The 17,937-nt window shown below is 38.6% G+C and overlaps 2 protein-coding genes across 3 annotated transcripts; both read right to left on the reverse strand.

Annotated features, from left to right (window-relative positions):
- Positions 1–2,098: 2,098 nt before the first annotated feature.
- itln1 (intelectin 1) lies at positions 2,099–5,122 on the reverse strand. 2 transcript variants are annotated; one of them, NM_203598.2, is given in 8 exon segments: positions 2,099–2,324; positions 2,410–2,513; positions 2,617–2,737; positions 3,187–3,345; positions 3,611–3,858; positions 4,437–4,607; positions 4,847–4,916; positions 5,040–5,108. In NM_203598.2, coding segments are annotated over 8 exon segments (1,029 nt in total). In that variant the 5' UTR covers positions 5,043–5,108; the 3' UTR covers positions 2,099–2,171.
- A 7,516-nt stretch (positions 5,123–12,638) lies between these two features.
- On the reverse strand, positions 12,639–17,482 carry itln2 (intelectin 2). The gene is given in 8 exon segments (NM_001171513.1): positions 12,639–12,846; positions 14,775–14,878; positions 14,983–15,103; positions 15,686–15,844; positions 16,062–16,309; positions 16,740–16,910; positions 17,273–17,342; positions 17,460–17,482. Coding segments are annotated over 8 exon segments (1,029 nt in total). The 5' UTR covers positions 17,463–17,482; the 3' UTR covers positions 12,639–12,693.
- Positions 17,483–17,937: the final 455 nt, after the last annotated feature.

Below are 17,937 nucleotides of genomic sequence, written 5' to 3' on the forward strand. Positions count from 1 at the left end.
ACTTATTCCCCTCCCTTCCCTCCCCACCCACTCTATTGCATAAAATATAACCATGAGTGAGTTTACATCCCGAACACTGAACTTTAAGATATATGGGGGTTGATTGGCCTGAGACTTGTGGGTAAGTTTACTATGAGTCTGTACCTTTTGCTCCGAGTTTGGGGTGTAATGTCCAAGTCCTGCATGTTTTGTACTATGACAGTATTGGTCCCGCCGGGGTCATTGGAGCCGGTTCAATGATGAATAGTGGATTGCATGACAGTGTAGTGGTTGGTAGACATTTATAGTAACTTACAGTTGTGGTGTCTTAGGTGCTGAAGTCTGTCCGGTGGTCTGGGCTTTAGCTGATCTTCCTTTGAGATGCTCCCATGTTACTGCGGATCACGATTTGGAGAGTTGCGCGGACGTGTTTCCAGCCAAGCAGTTGTTTCCTCTGGTGTGTTGAAAAAAGTGTGTTTTCCCGTTGTCTGTTATTCTAAGGCGGGCTGGGAAGATCATTGCGTATGGAATTCTTCTTTGCCGGAGCTGTTGCTTGACCTCTGTAAATTTTGCTCTCGTTTTCCTTACTTCAGCTGAGAAGTCTGGGTAGATTGAAACTTTTTGGTTTTCAAAAGTGATGTCACCAGCTTTCCTTGCTTCTGCCAGCGCGGCGTCTCTGTCGCGGTAGTTAAGTAGTCGTGCGATCAGTGGTCTTGCTGGGGCACCCGGGGGAGGTGGTCTGCCAGGGATTCTGTGTGCCCGTTCTACTGTGAATGCTGCAGAGAAGGCCGTTTGACCGAAGGTATTGGTCAGCCATTGCTCTACGAATTTTTCAGGTGCTGACCCTTCAGCTCTTTCTGGCATGCCTAGTATACGGATATTATTCCGCCTCAGCCGGTTTTCAAGATCATCAGCCTTTGCTTCCAGGGCTTGTATTTGTTTTTCTGTGTTTGTGATGCGCCCAGGTAAAGGATTCATGTTGTCCTCTAGCTCTCCTATTCTGCGCTCTGCTTCTCCCGTTCGCTCCCTGATTTTTTGCACATCATGTTTTAGGATTGTGAATTCAGTTTTGAGTTCATCAATTCTAGTTATTAGCACCGTGTGGTTGCCAGTTATGGTATTAAGCACCTCTGTTAGTGTGGGTTCAGAGGAGTGCGCAGTTTGAGTTGGTGCTGTAGGCCCTTGCGTCACAGATGGGGCCTCTGTGGTGCCTGCGTTTGTTGCTGGGGCAGGTGAGGTGTGTGTTCTGCCATTGGGGGAGCGTTGGGGTAGTGGGGCCCTCGCATATTGTTCCAGCCTGCGAGCGACTGCCTCACCTTTGTGTGTCCCGGGCGAGGTAGCGTTGCGTGTCTCATTCGGTCCGGCGCCATCTTGTGACATGGTGTCAGCAGCAGAGCGGGTCCGTGTCTTTCTCGCGGCAGTTTTGTTCCGGCCCATCCGCAAGGTTTGTGTTGCTTGGGACTGTAGGGAGGTTATCCCCGTGTCGGCGGTCCCTTGGGGGAAGTTATCGTTGCAGGGTGGTGTCAGTATAGTTATATCCCCTGACGGAGCTCAGGACTATGCGTCCTACCCGGATCTCATGCTGGCCATGCCCCAGAATACTGTATCTTTAACTTTGGTTAATAGTCTTTAAAATCCTATCCTACCTGCCCCCCCCCCCCAATCCCTGCCTGGATCCCCCGCCCAAGGCCCTTGTGTCACCCGCTCCCTGCCTGAAGGTAGGAGTGTCTGGGAAGGGGGATTTATTTACAACTACAGAGGAAGAAGACCCTGCAGATGTTTGGGGGCCCGGGGTCTTGGACTGCACAGTCTGCTACCTCTATACTTACGCCAGTGATAGGGAGTTGAGATAGTGAGGTTAATTGCATCCAGTATTCTTCCCAGAACTAACCCTAAGAACTTGCAACAACTGTCACCTGACAAGTGATTATGACATATTATAGCCGCCCAGAAATAAATCAGCACTCTTTCAATATAGGTTTGTTTAGGGGGTGGTTTTACAAACATGCAAACAAGCTATGTGATAAATTCTAGTCTTTAGTAAAGACATACCCGTTACACAAGCAAGGACTTAATGTAACACTGAATATAGCATTAATAAGGCACATAAAGCCCCAGGAAATAGTTCATAGTTCTTTTATTTTTGTAATTTTACAAACATCTGACAGAATGGAAAAGCATTTTGCATCACGTTAACGGTATAAGAGCAGCACAGCTGCCTCGGTAATCTCTTTGCTTGCACTCCATCCTGCGTGTGTCCCATAGCCATCCCAATCAAAGGCTGAAAAGTCTCCACACTGTCTGGGGCTTCCTTCGGGGAAGTAACCACCTCCTCCAATGCAGTGCTGAAAAATGGAAATTGGTCAGTTTGATTTTTAATTGCCTGATATCAATTTTGCCCCCTGTAAAAACCTGTATGTGTATACTTACATGTTCTGCATTGCAGCCCTTCACCTTCACCCCTGGACAAAGAGCAAGTGCAGCCTTCTCAGTGTTGACAACTCGGAACTGGACAAAGCCCGCTGTAAACTCATCTGTTTAACAGGATAAACATTTGTTAATGTAAAGACACTGAGAAAAGACTCCTGCCACTGGACAAGATCCATTGGTATAATGGACACAGTAAAAAGCTCTTACTTCTTCCATTTGGTGAGTAGAGAGATGCAGTCTTCTCTGCACTTCCAAGGTCATAGACTACAGGCACAGCGGGTCCATTGTCTGCTAGACATTTACCAATATCATACTTTACTGGATATTTCTAAAAAAAGAAATGTAGACAATGAAGTTTTTAATTTCAAAAAGTTTTTCTTGGAATCACTATAATAATTAGCCCAACATTCCCGGAACACAGACAGCATTGAGCTAAACTGACAAAACAAAGGCAGATTTAAAACTTGGAGGAGTCTCAGGAGTGCTGTCTGCCGTCTTGGAAAATAAAATGGACATAAGCAGCTGTCTACTTCAGGGCACTGACTACTATATTTTTTAATGGTTAACATTATAGAAAACAAACTTGCCTGTAGAATTTCAAACATTTATGATTTTCTTTTTTCCAGTGTATCTTATTAGTCTCTAGCCTTAGTATCAATATGAAAAATACAGAGCTGAGCAACCTATGCATTTAGCTTCAAAATACCTCAGAACCTGTGACTCCTACAAAAGATCTATAATGGAATGGACAGAGTACAGTATAAGTCCATTTCTTACCTTGTACAGTTCAAACAAATTTTCTCCCTCCTCAGTAAAAAAGCTATTTTGTGTGCGATATCTCAGAATTGATGAGTTCCTCCAGTTAAACATTGGAGTGTTGTTGGGCACATGCCACAAAGCCAGATTTTTAGCCTTGATGTCATAATAGCCAGGATTCTGGAAAGACAAAACTGCATATCAGAAAAATGTATACATTTACCATATATCAATCGATTTTTAATGTATTGCAAATCTTCTGGTGTAAAATCATATGTGTAATTGGCATGAAATACTGTAAATATTGCTGCATTTCTGATGCTTTCTATAGGTATGTTTCCCATCACATATTTTGCCTGGTTCTCCCTATAATGCACTCCTGCTCCAGGTATGAAATTATGTTTTATCCCATATATAATATTCAACAACTTTAATATTCTGATACCTTATAGTCATCACTTGTAGCTCCTTCAGGTAGCCCAAATGTGGCATAGTTTGCCCAGTTTCCATCGCCTTCTGGATTTTGTAAAGTATTCCCCTGCTGTGTGGACCAGCGATCACCTACAGTGCATTTTCCAAACATGTTGTTCTCATGGACACTGGCCACCAAGGTCCATCCACCCCCATTAGTTGTCATATCACAGAAGGTTTGATAGGACTCGCCATGCTCAGTTGCCAGTGTGTATATGCCGTCTGAAACACAAAAATATTGGATCAATTCAAAGCAAAGTTGTGGGAAATACATTTACATTACATTACAAACATATTACATTAGGGGCACATTTATAAATGCTTGAGCCTCCGAATAAGTTAAGTTATGCTCTCTGTCATGATTTTAAGATTTCAATAAAGAAGACTTTTAATTGAGAAACAACCTGGTGCTCCGCTCCTATTCTTATTTTTGTTGAGCCTCCGAATAGCCAGATTTGCGCAAATTGGTTTTTCTTTTCCCTGACCAAAAAATAAAAAGCTCAGCAGGTTTGTAGCCTGTTGGCTTGAGCGTTCATAAATGTGCCCCTAAATATTATTATGCACTTTTCTGTGTGGATTAGCTGTTTTTCGCGGTTGTTAGATAATTTGGACTCAAAGTGGCTGAGATGGTCAATGTCTCAAAAACATTAATATTAGTAACATTATAGTTATTAGTAAAAATTTTACAGGTGTAGACTACACATTAGGGTTCAAAACTGACTGACGCAAAATGTTGCTAGGCAATGTCTATTAGGGGACATGATATATAATCACACTAGTTAAAAGCATGGGAGACTTACCAGGAGCTGATGGGTCTGAGCTCTTGATTTCATTGCAGCTCCTGTATCCATAGCTCATATCACCAGTTGGAGAGCCACTGAAACGGGACCTGCTGTTGTCTGTCTTATCCTCTGTCCAGCATGCCAGAAGGTTCAAAATTTTTTCCTTCTTTTCAGAAATTGAAGCTTGTTCTAACATAAAGAGGTGTTACATAATATTCTAATATTTATATTATTTTGGCATGGGCAGAAGATGCCCATAAAAACAAGTACTACCAACAGACAAGAGCTAGCACTGCTAAAACAAGCATCTGCCAACAAAATCTGTATTAGCTACAATAAGCTGTAAAAGTATACATTTAAAAAGATATAGAAATTAAAGAATCAATGAATAAAAGCTTGGAGATATGTCTCTCTTCAACACTACTCACCACATGAACCAGCATGCCCTGCTGAAAATCCAAGGGCAAAAACCAACAGGCTATATACCAACATCTTGCCCTAGAAGATGGAAGAAAAATGGATTTATACACCATAAATCTATAGAGTGCAGAAATAACCCGTATATCTAAGTGTAACATTAACTATAGTGCAAAATGCCTGTAACCATGTTGTGACACTTACCATTTCAGAGGCTGCCCTTTTTCTGGAGATGTTCAGTCGTACAGTGTGTAGGCACCTTATAAAGGACTGCTTTCTCAAACCTGCCTGTCAACATTCTCTTTTTAATGGCTTCTCAGCCATTTCTCATTGGCTTAAAACACATTTGGTTTATAAATGAGCCTCTCCCTAAATTGTTTTAGAACGTTAATACTATAAAACAGCAAAGTGGTCAGTTTCCAGTTTTTTTTAGATTGAAACACCAAACACAGGTATGGGACCTGTTATCCAGGCTTTCTGTATCAAAACAGTACCTTGGGATCTTTAGATAATTTGGATCACCATAATTGGCCAATTTTTCAACATTCTTATTTTTGTGGTTGTAGAGGTTTTTGTAACCATGAAAAAACAAATTTTCTCTAAAACCACGAATGTTAAGTGATTTAGTAAGATAGCATTTTTTTCAAAAAAAGCACAAACAAAAAAAAATGGAAAAATGTGAAAACCACATTTTTTTTTAATGTTTTTCAGCAAACCTCTTATACCACAAAGCAAAGAAAGATTTCAGTTGGAATCAAAGACAGCTGCCACCGATTTCTACATGACCTTGACAGCTTTTAGATGGCATTTTATTACTTTTGGATTCGTCACAGTTTTGACATATAATAAATGGCAAGTTCTTAAACAAAAAACAAATTTCTTGATGGACTCTGGTCCTTTTTCAACCCTATGTAACTACGTAACTGTGTAACTATAAGAAAAAAATTAAATACAAAGGTTAGTAAATGCCCACCTAAGTCTACTTTAAATCATTTAAACATTAAATAAAGCAATAAGGATTAATTATACCTTAGTACCTTACAATGTACTGTCTTATTATTATAGAGAAAAAGGAAATCATTTTTAAAAATTTCAATTATTTGATTAATATGTCTGTGGGACATGGCATTCCGTAATTTAAAGCTTTTCTTGACATTAAAAAATGTTTAATAATATTAAAAAACAATAGCAGTGGTCAGTTTCAAATTCTTTTTAGAATAAAACAACACAAAATACTTATAGAGGTATGGTATCCAGAATGCTCAGGACCTAAGGATAAGGGGTCTTTCCATTTTGGGTCTCCATACCTTATGGGGCTGATTTACTAATCCACGAATCCGAATCCGAATCCGAATGAAAAAAATTCGGATTGGAAAACGAACATTTTGCAACTTTTTCGTAATTTTTGCGATTTTTACGTCGCCGTTACAACTTTCCCGTAAATTGTCGTGACTTTTTCGTAACCGGTACGACTTGCGCGAATTTTCATAGCCATAACAAATTTCGTGGATTGTCGCGACTTTTTCATTGTCATTATGCCTTTGGAGAATTGTCGCGACTTTTTCATTGCCATTATGCCTTTGGAGGATTGTCGCGACTTTTTCATTGCCATTATAACTTTCGTGAATTGTCGCGACTTTTTCATAGCCATTACGACTTTCGCGAATTATCGCAACTTTCGTATTGAGAGCTCGAAAAAGTCGCGACAATTCGCGAAAAAGTCGCAAAGTACCGATCATTACGAAAAAAACGCATTCGGACGCTTTTCGGACGTTCGTGGATTAGTAAATGTGCCCCTAAGTCTACATTTATTTTACATTTATTTTATGTATTTAAATTTAAATATGACATAAACCCAATAGGGCTGTTCTGCCCCCAATAAGGATTAATTCTATCTTAGTTGGGATCAAGTACAAGGTGCTGTTTTATTATTACAGAGAAAAAGGAAATCATAAAAATTTGAATTATCTGATTAAAATGGAGTCCTGTAATTCAGAACTTTCTGGATAATGAATTCCATACCTATATAGTTAAAATATGTAGAATACCTGTATTCATTATTCTACTAAATTATTTCATTAACAATATATCTTTTTTTGTAAAAAAAAAAGTTTCTACTTTTACACAATCATTTTTTTTATATTGAGTGAATGACAAGACAATAAATAAAAATAAGAAGTAGAAAGTAACTGAAAGTAGAAAGTAACTGAAAAAACACACACACACACATATATACACATATATATATATGTATAACCTATATATAGGTTTTAAAGTGGAACAACTGAAAATAAAATTCAGGTTACTGTGCTATAGTTTTTTACAACACTGACACAGAAAAATTTGTGAACTGAACTGAAACATTCTCTCATATATTCTAGAACCTGAATCTGTGTAAAAATCCAGTTCAACCTGACGGGTTTTACACTTTCTAAATCAACATACTGTACTTATGGTATCTCAACTTTGTTCTCCTTGTATCTTATAACTCTCCCTTAGGTCAATGTTTATTCAGTACAGGTATAGGACCTGTTATTCAGAATGCTCGGGACCTGGGATTTTCTGTATAAGGGGTCTTTCTGTAATTTGGATTGTCATAACTTAAGTCTGCAAAAAATCATTTAAATATTAAATAAACCCAATAGGCTTGTTTTGCCTCCAGTAAGGATTAATTATATCTTAGTTGGGATCACGTACAAGGTTTTGGTTTATTATTACAGAGAAAAGGAAATCATTTTTAAAAATTAGAATTATTTTCTTATAATGGAGTCTATGGGAGATGGCCTTTTCTGTAATTCGGAACTCACTGGATAACGGGTTTCCAGATAAGGGATCCCATACCTGTAGTATCTTCTGCTGCTCAATTATTAGCAGCATTATTAAGAGTTTAATTATTAACCAACAAATTGGAAAATTTCTTCCTCTTTCTAAAATGTATAAAACCCTATTTCATACTACTGTGCCAACCCCTATTTTTTTAGTTCATTTCCTAGGTTTCTCATCATTCAGGCTGTTGGCTTCAATGAACAACAGAAAGGTAGCTTTATCCTGTATGGCCCATCATATGGTATGCGTTTGTATAGCCTGCAAGATGGCCATTTATGTGATTAGCCTCATTATGGCCATCTTTTATTTTTTTGCATTAAAATTACTGCAATGTACAATCTTTAATGGTGAATTGGACAGCTCAAAGCTACAGAACAAAAAAAAGTCATTGGTGAAAAGGGAAATGTTTGTATAAATAAGCACATTTTTTACCAAAAAAAGTCAGGAAAAGTTTAGACAATGTAATCAAATTCCAACTGGCAATTTTTTGAATGAAGTGTAGGAGAAAAAAGTATGAAAAAACATATTGTGCAGTGCAGTAGAGTTTATAATCTAGAGTCCCCATTACATTCATACTTGCTACAGGAATTTTTACCAGGAGCCAATTTACATGCCTGTATGTTTTTGAAGAGTGAAAGGTAACTGCCTATACATTAAGTGAAAGGTAATTAGAGTTCCACGAGAAAACTAATGAATGGTGATACCACACAAACTGCTTGCACTGATGTAATAAAATAAGTAGAAAATAAATCTATTCAAATAGTTTATGAAACCTGAAACATTTGTAAGATTTGTAAAAAGCTTAAGCAAATACAGGCATGGGACCTGTTATCCAGAATGTTAAGGACCTGGGGTTTTCCAAATAAAGGGTCTTTCCATAATTTAGATCTCCATACCTAAAGTCTACTAAAAATAATTAAACCACTAATTAAAACCAATAGGATTGTTCTGCATCCAACAGGAATTAATTATATCTTGGCTAAAGTACAAGGTACTGTTTTATAATTAAAGAGAAAAGGAAATCATTTTTAAAAATTGCATTATTTAAATTGAAATGGAGTCTATGGGATATAGGCTTCCCATTATAATGGATCCCATACCTGTATAGCAGTCTTTCAGTCATGGCAAGATTCTAAGAACAATTCTCAATGTTTAGCTAGGCCCTTTGAAGTAGAACTAGTGGAAAATGTGGAAAATTACAGTATTTTTACACTTATAATTCATAATACTACCAGATAAATATAAGCAAACCGAACAATTGAATGGAAACATTTTATTAAAAAAAACATGTTGATTTTAGAGTCAATAACAGGGAGCTAATTGAGTGATAAAAACTGAAGTTATCTAGAAATGCATGTTTGTCTGGATTTACAGGTTATGTTAGATTTACAAATTACAACTAGAGACTGTCTGAGAATGTGAAGATCTTAAAAGTTTTAAAAAATTCAAATATCTAAATAAGATAATGAAGTAAAATTGTAGTGTTACTTTATGGTCTATAATTACTAAACAAGGGCGATTTTACACCAGTGGCTTCCAACTGTACTGTATGTCCAGTAATGTGAACATGGGGGGCAAGAACACAAACAGCTGAAAATTCACAAAAAACTTTGGCTATCAGTGGGGTCTGTGTTATTAACAGGGAGGTAATTATTAACCGGTAATGAGAACAGAGTTATAACTCTAATCACTGATGTTTATAGTTCCTTAAAAGTGGTAACCATGTGTATAAAGATTTTGATTTGAGCCGAGTTGCCAACACTGTTTTACTGTAATTACTGTCAAGTCAATGTGAAGTAGCAAAGAATCTCCATTTGTTATTGATAGACAGTTGAGAATGTGAGGTTAATTGCTCTGTTTTCAGCCACCCAGAATTATCCCCAAAAATGTGCAACATCTGTCACCTGACAAGTGATTATAGCAGATTATAGTTGCTTAGAAATGACTCAGTAATCTTTCAATGCAAGTTAGTATAAGTTAGATTTGTCCCTGTGGTTTTTGGTTACTTAAATAGCACCCAAAGGGTCCCATGCCATTACTATTATGCAGGAAAAATGACCACTAGTTCTTCTATTTGCCATGCACTGGCACAGTGGCAGTATGGTACAGTTTAGTGTCTTTGGTTTGGGTGGAGGGCTGTCTTGTCAAGGCACTTCCAACAATACCCCTGTCATTTTTTCATTTGCCCCCACACAAAGGGGCTGATTTACTAAGACACGAATTCGAATCCGAATTGGAAAAATTCCGATTGGAAAACGAACATTTTGCGACTTTTTCGTATTTTTTGCGATTTTTTCGGCGTCTTTACGATTTGCGCGAAAAAACGCGAGTTTTTCGTAGCCATTACGACTTGCGCGAAAAAACGCGAGTTTTTCGTAGCCATTCCGAAAGTTGCGCAAAGTCGTGATTTTTTCGTAGCGTTAAAACTTGCGCGAAAAGTCGCGCCTTTTTCGTTGCGTTAAAACTTAAAAGGCGCGATGTTTCGCGCAAGTTTTAACTCTACGAAAAAATCGCGACTTTGCGCAACTTTCGGAATGGCTACGAAAAACTCGCGTTTTTTCGCAAAAATGGTACAGGTATCGGACCCCTTATCCGGAAACCCATTATCCAGAAAGCTCCGAATTACGGAAAGCCTGTCTCCCATAGACTCCATTATAATCAAATAATTAGGATTTTTAAAATTGATTTCCTTTATCTCTGTAATAATAAAACTGTACCTTATATTTGATCCCAACTAAGATATAATTAATCCTTACTGGATGCAAAACAATCCTATTGGATTTAATTAATGTTTTATTGATTTTTTAGTAGACTTAAGGTATGAAGATCCAAATTACGGAAAGACCCCTTATCCGGAATACCCTTGGTCCCGAGCATTCTGGATAACGGGTCCTATACCTGTATTGGTAACGAAAAAGTTGCGATAATTTCCGAAAAAATCGCAAAATACCGATCATTACGAAAAAAACGCATACGGACGCATTCGGCCCGTTCGTGGGTTAGTAAATGTGCCCCAAAGTATATTAATGCTTTCAAAAGTATATCACTTTCTGGCTGTAATTTGATATACAGTACTATAGAAAAATGTTTTAAGAAATATACAAACTATGTATATTTTGTTTGAAGTAATTATTATGCCAACTGATACTTTTTATGGCATCATTTATTAAAAATCTTGATTTTCCCATAAATACCCAAGGAACAATGTTTCACGTTAACCTGTAATAGAGAGCTAGCATAGGTATGTGCGTCATTAAATATAGTCCGGTCAAACTATTTCAGCCAGCACAACAAGTAAAGTGCAAACAGGGCTTAGCCCCTGCGTGTTTATTTAAAAAGCAACGTTTCGGGGGCGTATTCCTTCGTAGCCTTCTCTAGGCTGTGCACCAAGTAGTAATTCTCTGGAGGAGGTATGGGTGTGCTGGTGTAAATATTTTTCCAACGTCATTAAATATAGTCATTATTTCAAATACTTTTACTATCAAAAGCTATCTAAAAAGACACTAAGGCTAATTTGCTAACATACACAATAATGACCTCCAGTGCAGATACCCAAAACCAGCAATTAGAGTAAATCAGTATAATACAAATTAGAAAGTAGAAACGATTATCTTATTGGTTGATATGGGTTATTGCTTCAGTGCAGGTTAGTGACTGTAATGGCTTTTTCAGGTTTCCTATCAAGTGTGTGAGGTTGGCACATAGGTGTAACTTAAGAAAGTGTACAAATGGATTGTTTCTGTTTGCTCAGTCCACAGGCTAACACTGCATTAGTCAGCTTCCCATGATGGTTCCATTTAATTCAGGCTGGGATGGGCAAACTGTGGGTTCTGGCAAATCAAATGCAGAGGGGCTGCTATAAGATGCCATAGACAATCACTATTTCTTGGGCTGCTGGGGACTGTTTGGGCCTCAGTATGCTTGAAATGCCAGGACTTATTTTGACTCCCAGTCCAGACCTGATTTACATCCCTGATGCTTAATTGAACTTATTCAACATTAGCTCTTATCTCCGTTTTCTCCTCAGCATCTGAGGACCCAGTATTTGTCATGTACCTCCTGTAACTCCATAATGCCAAAACTCATAACACACAATATACAGACTGCTTAAAGGCATTAACTAACTAATCCAGATGGTCAGCATTTTTCCTAATAACATTTCAAACACTTGTTCATGTGGTTTCATAAACTGACCGCACAGGGGCCAATTTGGTGGCAGAAACCTGGTCTGTGAATTAACTGAGGCTTGCAATGAAAACAAACTCAAACTCCAGAAACAAGCACACTTACACATACACAGTATTTACATTTATGCATTAAAATTAAAAAATTCAACTCTGGTCTTTAGTGAAGGAATACCCATTATATGGACAAGGAGTTAAAGGAGAACTCAACCCTAAAATTGAATATGGCTTGAAATGCAATATACTGAACTTATTGCCTAAACATGTGGGATAAACGCTAATCTTTAGTGAAGACAGGCAATGGCTTAAAGGGGAAGGAAAGGCTAAGTCACTTGGGGCTGCCAAAATGTTAGGCACCCCCAAGTGACTTCGATCGCTTACCTTTTACCCTGGGCTGGTGCCCCTGTTAGGAGAAAACAGCACCAGCCCGGGGTACCTGTAGGAAGTGCTTCCTCCTTCCTTTCTCTTCTGCCGGCGAAATCCGTCGGTCGGCGCATGCACAGTAGAGTGAAAAGCCGACTTTCTTGTTTAAGTTCGGCTTTTCATTCTACTGCGCATGTGCGAATAGGATTGAATAGGAAGTAGGAAGCGCTACAGGTACCCCAGGCTGGTGCTGTTCTCTCCGTACAGGGGCACCAGCCCGGGGTACAAGGTAAGCGATCTAAGTCACTTGGGGGTGCCTAACATTTTGGCACCCCCAAGTGACTTAGCCTTTCCTTCTCCTTTAATGTAACACTGACTAAAGCTTTAAAAAAGGCACTTAAAGTCCCAGGAAATAGTTCATTTTAGTTTATTTTTTAATTGTAATTTTTTTAATCTGACAGAATGTATAACCACATTGCATGACATTAACGGTATAAGAGCAGCACAGCTGCCTCGGTAATCTCTTTGCTTGCACTCCATCCTGCGTGTGTCCCATAGCCATCCCAATCAAAGGCTGAAAAGTCTCCACACTGTCTGGGGCTTCCTTCGGGGAAGTAACCGCCTCCTCCAATGCAGTGCTGAAAAATGGAAATTGGTCAGTTTCTGTCATTAACTCAAGGGAAATCTATACCTTCAAACACTTAGGTCTTATTAAATTATAAAAATTAAAACATAAAACAACTCATATGTAAAACCCTCTTCATCTAAATAAACCTTTTAGAAAAATATACTTTTTCGTTGTATGTGCCATGTATGTAGCACACATACATGTTAGGTCACATCGGCCAATTAATGGACAGTTCTGCCTTTTACTCTCAAGCTTCTTCCTGTTACAGAGTTGCATTATTTCCTGTCAGGTGATCTCTGAGGGAGCACACAAACCATCACCAAATGGAGGCTCAAGGGAAAAGATGTTTGTGGGCAATATTTACTGATATATATATATTCCTGTTTGGTAAGATACTTTAATAAGCCAGTTAACATGATGTAAACTATCTGTTGGTTAAGTGTTCATACTGGGGATAAGGTTTTCCTTTAAACATGTTCATTTCATTTAGGTAGTACAGTCATTTTTATCTACCGTATATACTCGAGTATAAGCCGATCTGAATATAAGCCGAGGTACCTAATTTTACCTAAGAAAACTGGAAAAACGTATTGACTCGAGTAAAAGCCTAGGGTGGGAAATGCAGCAGCTACTGCTAAGTTTCAATAATCAAATAATTAATAAAGGACACTCGGCGTGACCCCCTGTGAACTCTTCATAACTATATAATGTTGGCAGCTGCAGATTAGGGAAAGGTGGATGAAGCCTAAAATAATTTTACTCACTCCCATCTGGAAGGCTCAGGAATTAATACCATGGAATCAATACCATGAAGATGGCTCAAACCCTGAGAGTTATATAATGAGGTAGGGAGAATGGTCCATGTTTAGAACTAGCTAGTGACATGGTACCTGTAATAGCTCATTTAGAGGTGAGAAGCAGCCAATTAAAAATGGCCATCTGTAGCCCCAACTATAAGGTTAGTGGGGGATGAAAATATCAGCTGCACTGATAGGCTGCGCTGGCATTTGGCGTGCAGTAGTGACAACAAAGGAACATTCATATAGCAGAGAAGCCAGAGGCTTATTACAGGCATAGGTACTCATTGGTAGTAGCAGGGACCTTCAAAGTTTTATTGTTTGTACGTGATGTACGTGACGTGATGGCTCCTGTGAAAGAATGACTGATCTGGCATATAAAAGGAACACAAGTAAAAAGTAGCAAGCTGTGCATGGGGAAATACAAGAAAGTTAGCCTCATGGGATCAATGATAACTATTCTTTCTGAACACTTTTCTTCTTTTGAACAAAATACTGCATGTCTCCTGAATACATCGGCCTTTTAAAAATGTTCATGTGCAATACCCCAAATCATAAATTACATTACTGAAATAATTTAAGATTTTATTTCAGTGTTAAATCAATATTTCAATATCTGTCCATCATGCAACTAAGCAACTCCCTCCGCGCTGGCTGCGCTGGCATTTGCGCACGTTGCACCCCCTCCTGTGTGAGCTCGGCCGTTCGCTTTGCAGAGATTAGATTCCCCCGCGTGTAGGCTGCGCTAGCAACCGGTGCACATGTTGCACAGCCCCCCCCGTGTGAACTCGGGCGTTCGCGTGGCAGAAATTAGTTCCCTCCTCCCCCCCCTGTGTAGGCTGCGCTGGCTTACGCCGCATACGTCGCACCCCCCCCCCCCCTGCGTGAACCCGGCACGCGTGCGTGCACAACCGGCCCAGTTCACAGGGGGGGTGTGCGAACTGCGCTCCGAATGCCAGCGCAGCTCATATACACTCGAGTATAAGCCGAGCATGACTTTTTAAGCACATTTTTTGTGCTGAAAAACTCGGCTTATACTCGAGTATATACGGTAGTTTTTTTTGGCCTTTGAAATGGGCATATTAGTTTATTGCATTTGCCATAATATGCCGTATATTTTCCCTTGTATGTGTATACTTACATGTTCTGCATTGCAGCCTTTCACCTTCACCCCTGGACAAAGAGCAAGTGCAGCCTTCTCAGTGTTGACAACTCGGAACTGGACAAAGCCCGCTGTAAACTCATCTGTTTAACAGGATTAACATTTTGTTAATGTAGAACTACTAAGAAAAGACTCCTACCGCTGTACATGCTCCATTGGTATAATGGACACAGTAAAAAGCTCTTACTTCTTCCATTTGGTGAATAGAGAGATGCAGTCTTCTCTGCACTGCCAAGGTCATAGACTACAGGCACAGCGGGTCCATTGTCTGCTAGACATTTACCAATATCATACTTTACTGGATATTTCTAAAAAAGAGATGTAGACAGTGTTTAATGTCAAAAATGTTCATCTTTCTTGAAATTAGTATAATAGTTACCCTTATGTTTCAGGAACACAGACAGTATTCAGCCAAACAGACAAAACAAAGGCAGATTTATAACCTGGACTCGGGAGTGCTGTCTGCCTATAACATGGACATAAGTAAACAGCTGTCTACTGTCCACTGACTACCATATTCTTTCATTGTTAACATTATACAAAACTAGATTATCTATAGAATTTCATAAATTCATGTTTTGTTCAGCTTGTCTTGTTAGTCTCTAGCCTTAAAATCAATATAATAGAGAACTGAGAAATCAATATAATAGCCCTGTAAGTGCAGTTGTTGTACCAGCAATTTCCCTGAAGACAGTTGCACCTAACGCCACTTTCAAGGTACTTGAGTTAAAATTCACTCCTTGCATTTCCATATAGTTGTGCTAGACAACCCTGCAGGGGAACTCTGGAACTACCACCACCTCCTGAACAGGCAGTAGCTCCAGGGTTGTCTTCAAACTTTATAAAACTAAAAAAGCCATTGTTGTCACGTTTATTTGTCCATTTCTTACCTTGTAGAGTTGAAACAAATTTCCTCCCTCATCAGTAAAAAATCCATTCTGTGTGCGATATCTCAGAATTGATGAATTCCTCCAGTTAACCATTGGAGTGTTGTTGGGCACATGCCACAAAGCCAGATTTTTAGCCTGGATGTCATAATAGCCAGGATTCTGATAAAATAAGGGCAAAACTGAAGCTTAGATAAATGTATTAAGTTTAAAAAAGCTAACATATTATTCACAATCTTAAAGTATTATAAATCTTCTGGAATAAAATTTACGTTCTCATATACTGCCTGGTTCTTAAAATGCACTTCTGCTCCAGGTATGATATTATGTTTTATCCCTTACTTGTAAAATATCCAATAACTTCAATAAATTCTAATACCTTGTAGTCATCACTTGTAGCTCCTTCAGGTAGCCCAAAGGTGGCATAGTTTGCCCAGTTTCCATCACCTTCTGGATTTTGTATATTGTTTCCCTGCTGTGTGGACCAGCGATCCCCCACAGTGCACTTCCCGTACAGGTTATTCTCATGAACACTGGCCACCAAGGTCCAACCACCCCCATTAGTTGTCATATCACAGAAGGTTTGATAGGATTCACCATCCTCAGTGGCCAGTGTGTATATGCCATCTGGAACATAACAACATTAGATTAATTCAAAGCAACGTCAAGGAAAATAAATGTTAGAGAACAACTTATTAGATATTAGAAAAAAAGGTCCCCAGTTCAACCTCTTGAGAGACCCTTTGGCTAATCTACTGAAAATTAAAAATGCACATATTATATTTAAAGTTATCATGTACTATTTCATGTGGATAAGTTTAAACAGTTGTTCTTGGTTGCTGGATTATTTGGGCTCAGAGGTGCTGAGATGGGCAGATTTCCCACACATTAATATTACAAATATATTAGTTTACAGGTGTCCACTATGCATTAGGGTCCAAGGAAAAAAACTCATTGCAATGCAAAGAAAATGACTCAAACAACGTCATGCTTATCAAAGTCTATAAATAAAAATGAAGAGGACACAATCTGATCTCACAAAGGAGGAAAGGCTTACCAGGAGCTGATGGGTCTGAGCTCTTGATTTCATTGCAGCTCCTGTATCCATAGCTCATATCACCAGTTGGAGAGCCACTGAAACGGGACCTGCTGTTGTCTGTCTTATCCTCTGTCCAGCATGCCAGAAGGTTCAAAATGTTTTCCTTCTTTTCAGAAATTGAAGCTTGTTCTAACATAAAGACGTAGTGTTACAAGATTTTCTATTGTTCGTTGCTGTTCTGTTTATGAAACCATCCTATTATTGTGGTATGGGAAGGTCATGCCTATAATAACAAGTATTACCAACAGACAAGACCTAGTATTGAATCAGTACTAGCTTCATTAAAGGTTAGATTATGGATTCTTGTCCACTATACTCTGTTTTCACAGATATAACCCAGAAGATAGAACAGACTATAAAAACAAGCATCCACCAGATTGTACAAACAAAATATTTAAGCTGTAAATGAATAAAACTGAAACGAGACAAAACAATTAAAATATCAATCTATTCAACTTTGGAGATATATGTCTCTCTTCAACACTACTCACCACATGAACCAGCGTGCCCTGCAGGAAATGCAAGGGCAAAAACCAACAGGCTATATACCAACATCTTGCCCTAGAAGACAGGGGAAACAAAAATGGATTTATATACCATAACCCTGTTGAATACAGAAACAATCTGAAAAACATTAACTATAGTACAGAATGCCTGTTACCATGTTATGACACTTACCATTTCAGAGGCTGCCCTTTTTCTGGGGATGTCCAGTCATACAGTGTGTAGGCACCTTATAAAGGACTGCTTTCCCAAACCTGCCTGTCAACATTCTCTTTTTTTGATGGCCTCTTATCAGCCATCTCTCCTTGGCTTAAAACCCTTTCGTTTTAGAAATGGGCTTTTCATTGTATGAAACTCTGCCTAGAGGGCTTTCAAAATTGTAAAAAATGCTATAAAAGAACAATAAAACTGGTTTCTAATTTTTTTTAAAAACCTAATACATGTATTTAAAACACATAATATACATGTATTCTTTATTCTATCACATTATTATTTCACTAACAAATTAAATCCAATTGGGTTTATTTCATGCTTAAATGGTCTTTAAGTAGGTTTAAATGGTGGTGATCCAAATTACAGAAAAGAAAAAAAAATTCATGTGGATGGCATTCACACCTAACACACTTATAAAGTGCTGCCCACTGGCTAAACA

This window comes from Xenopus tropicalis, chromosome 7 (genome assembly GCF_000004195.4).
Source record: "Xenopus tropicalis strain Nigerian chromosome 7, UCB_Xtro_10.0, whole genome shotgun sequence".
Taxonomy (NCBI): Eukaryota; Metazoa; Chordata; class Amphibia; order Anura; family Pipidae; genus Xenopus; species Xenopus tropicalis.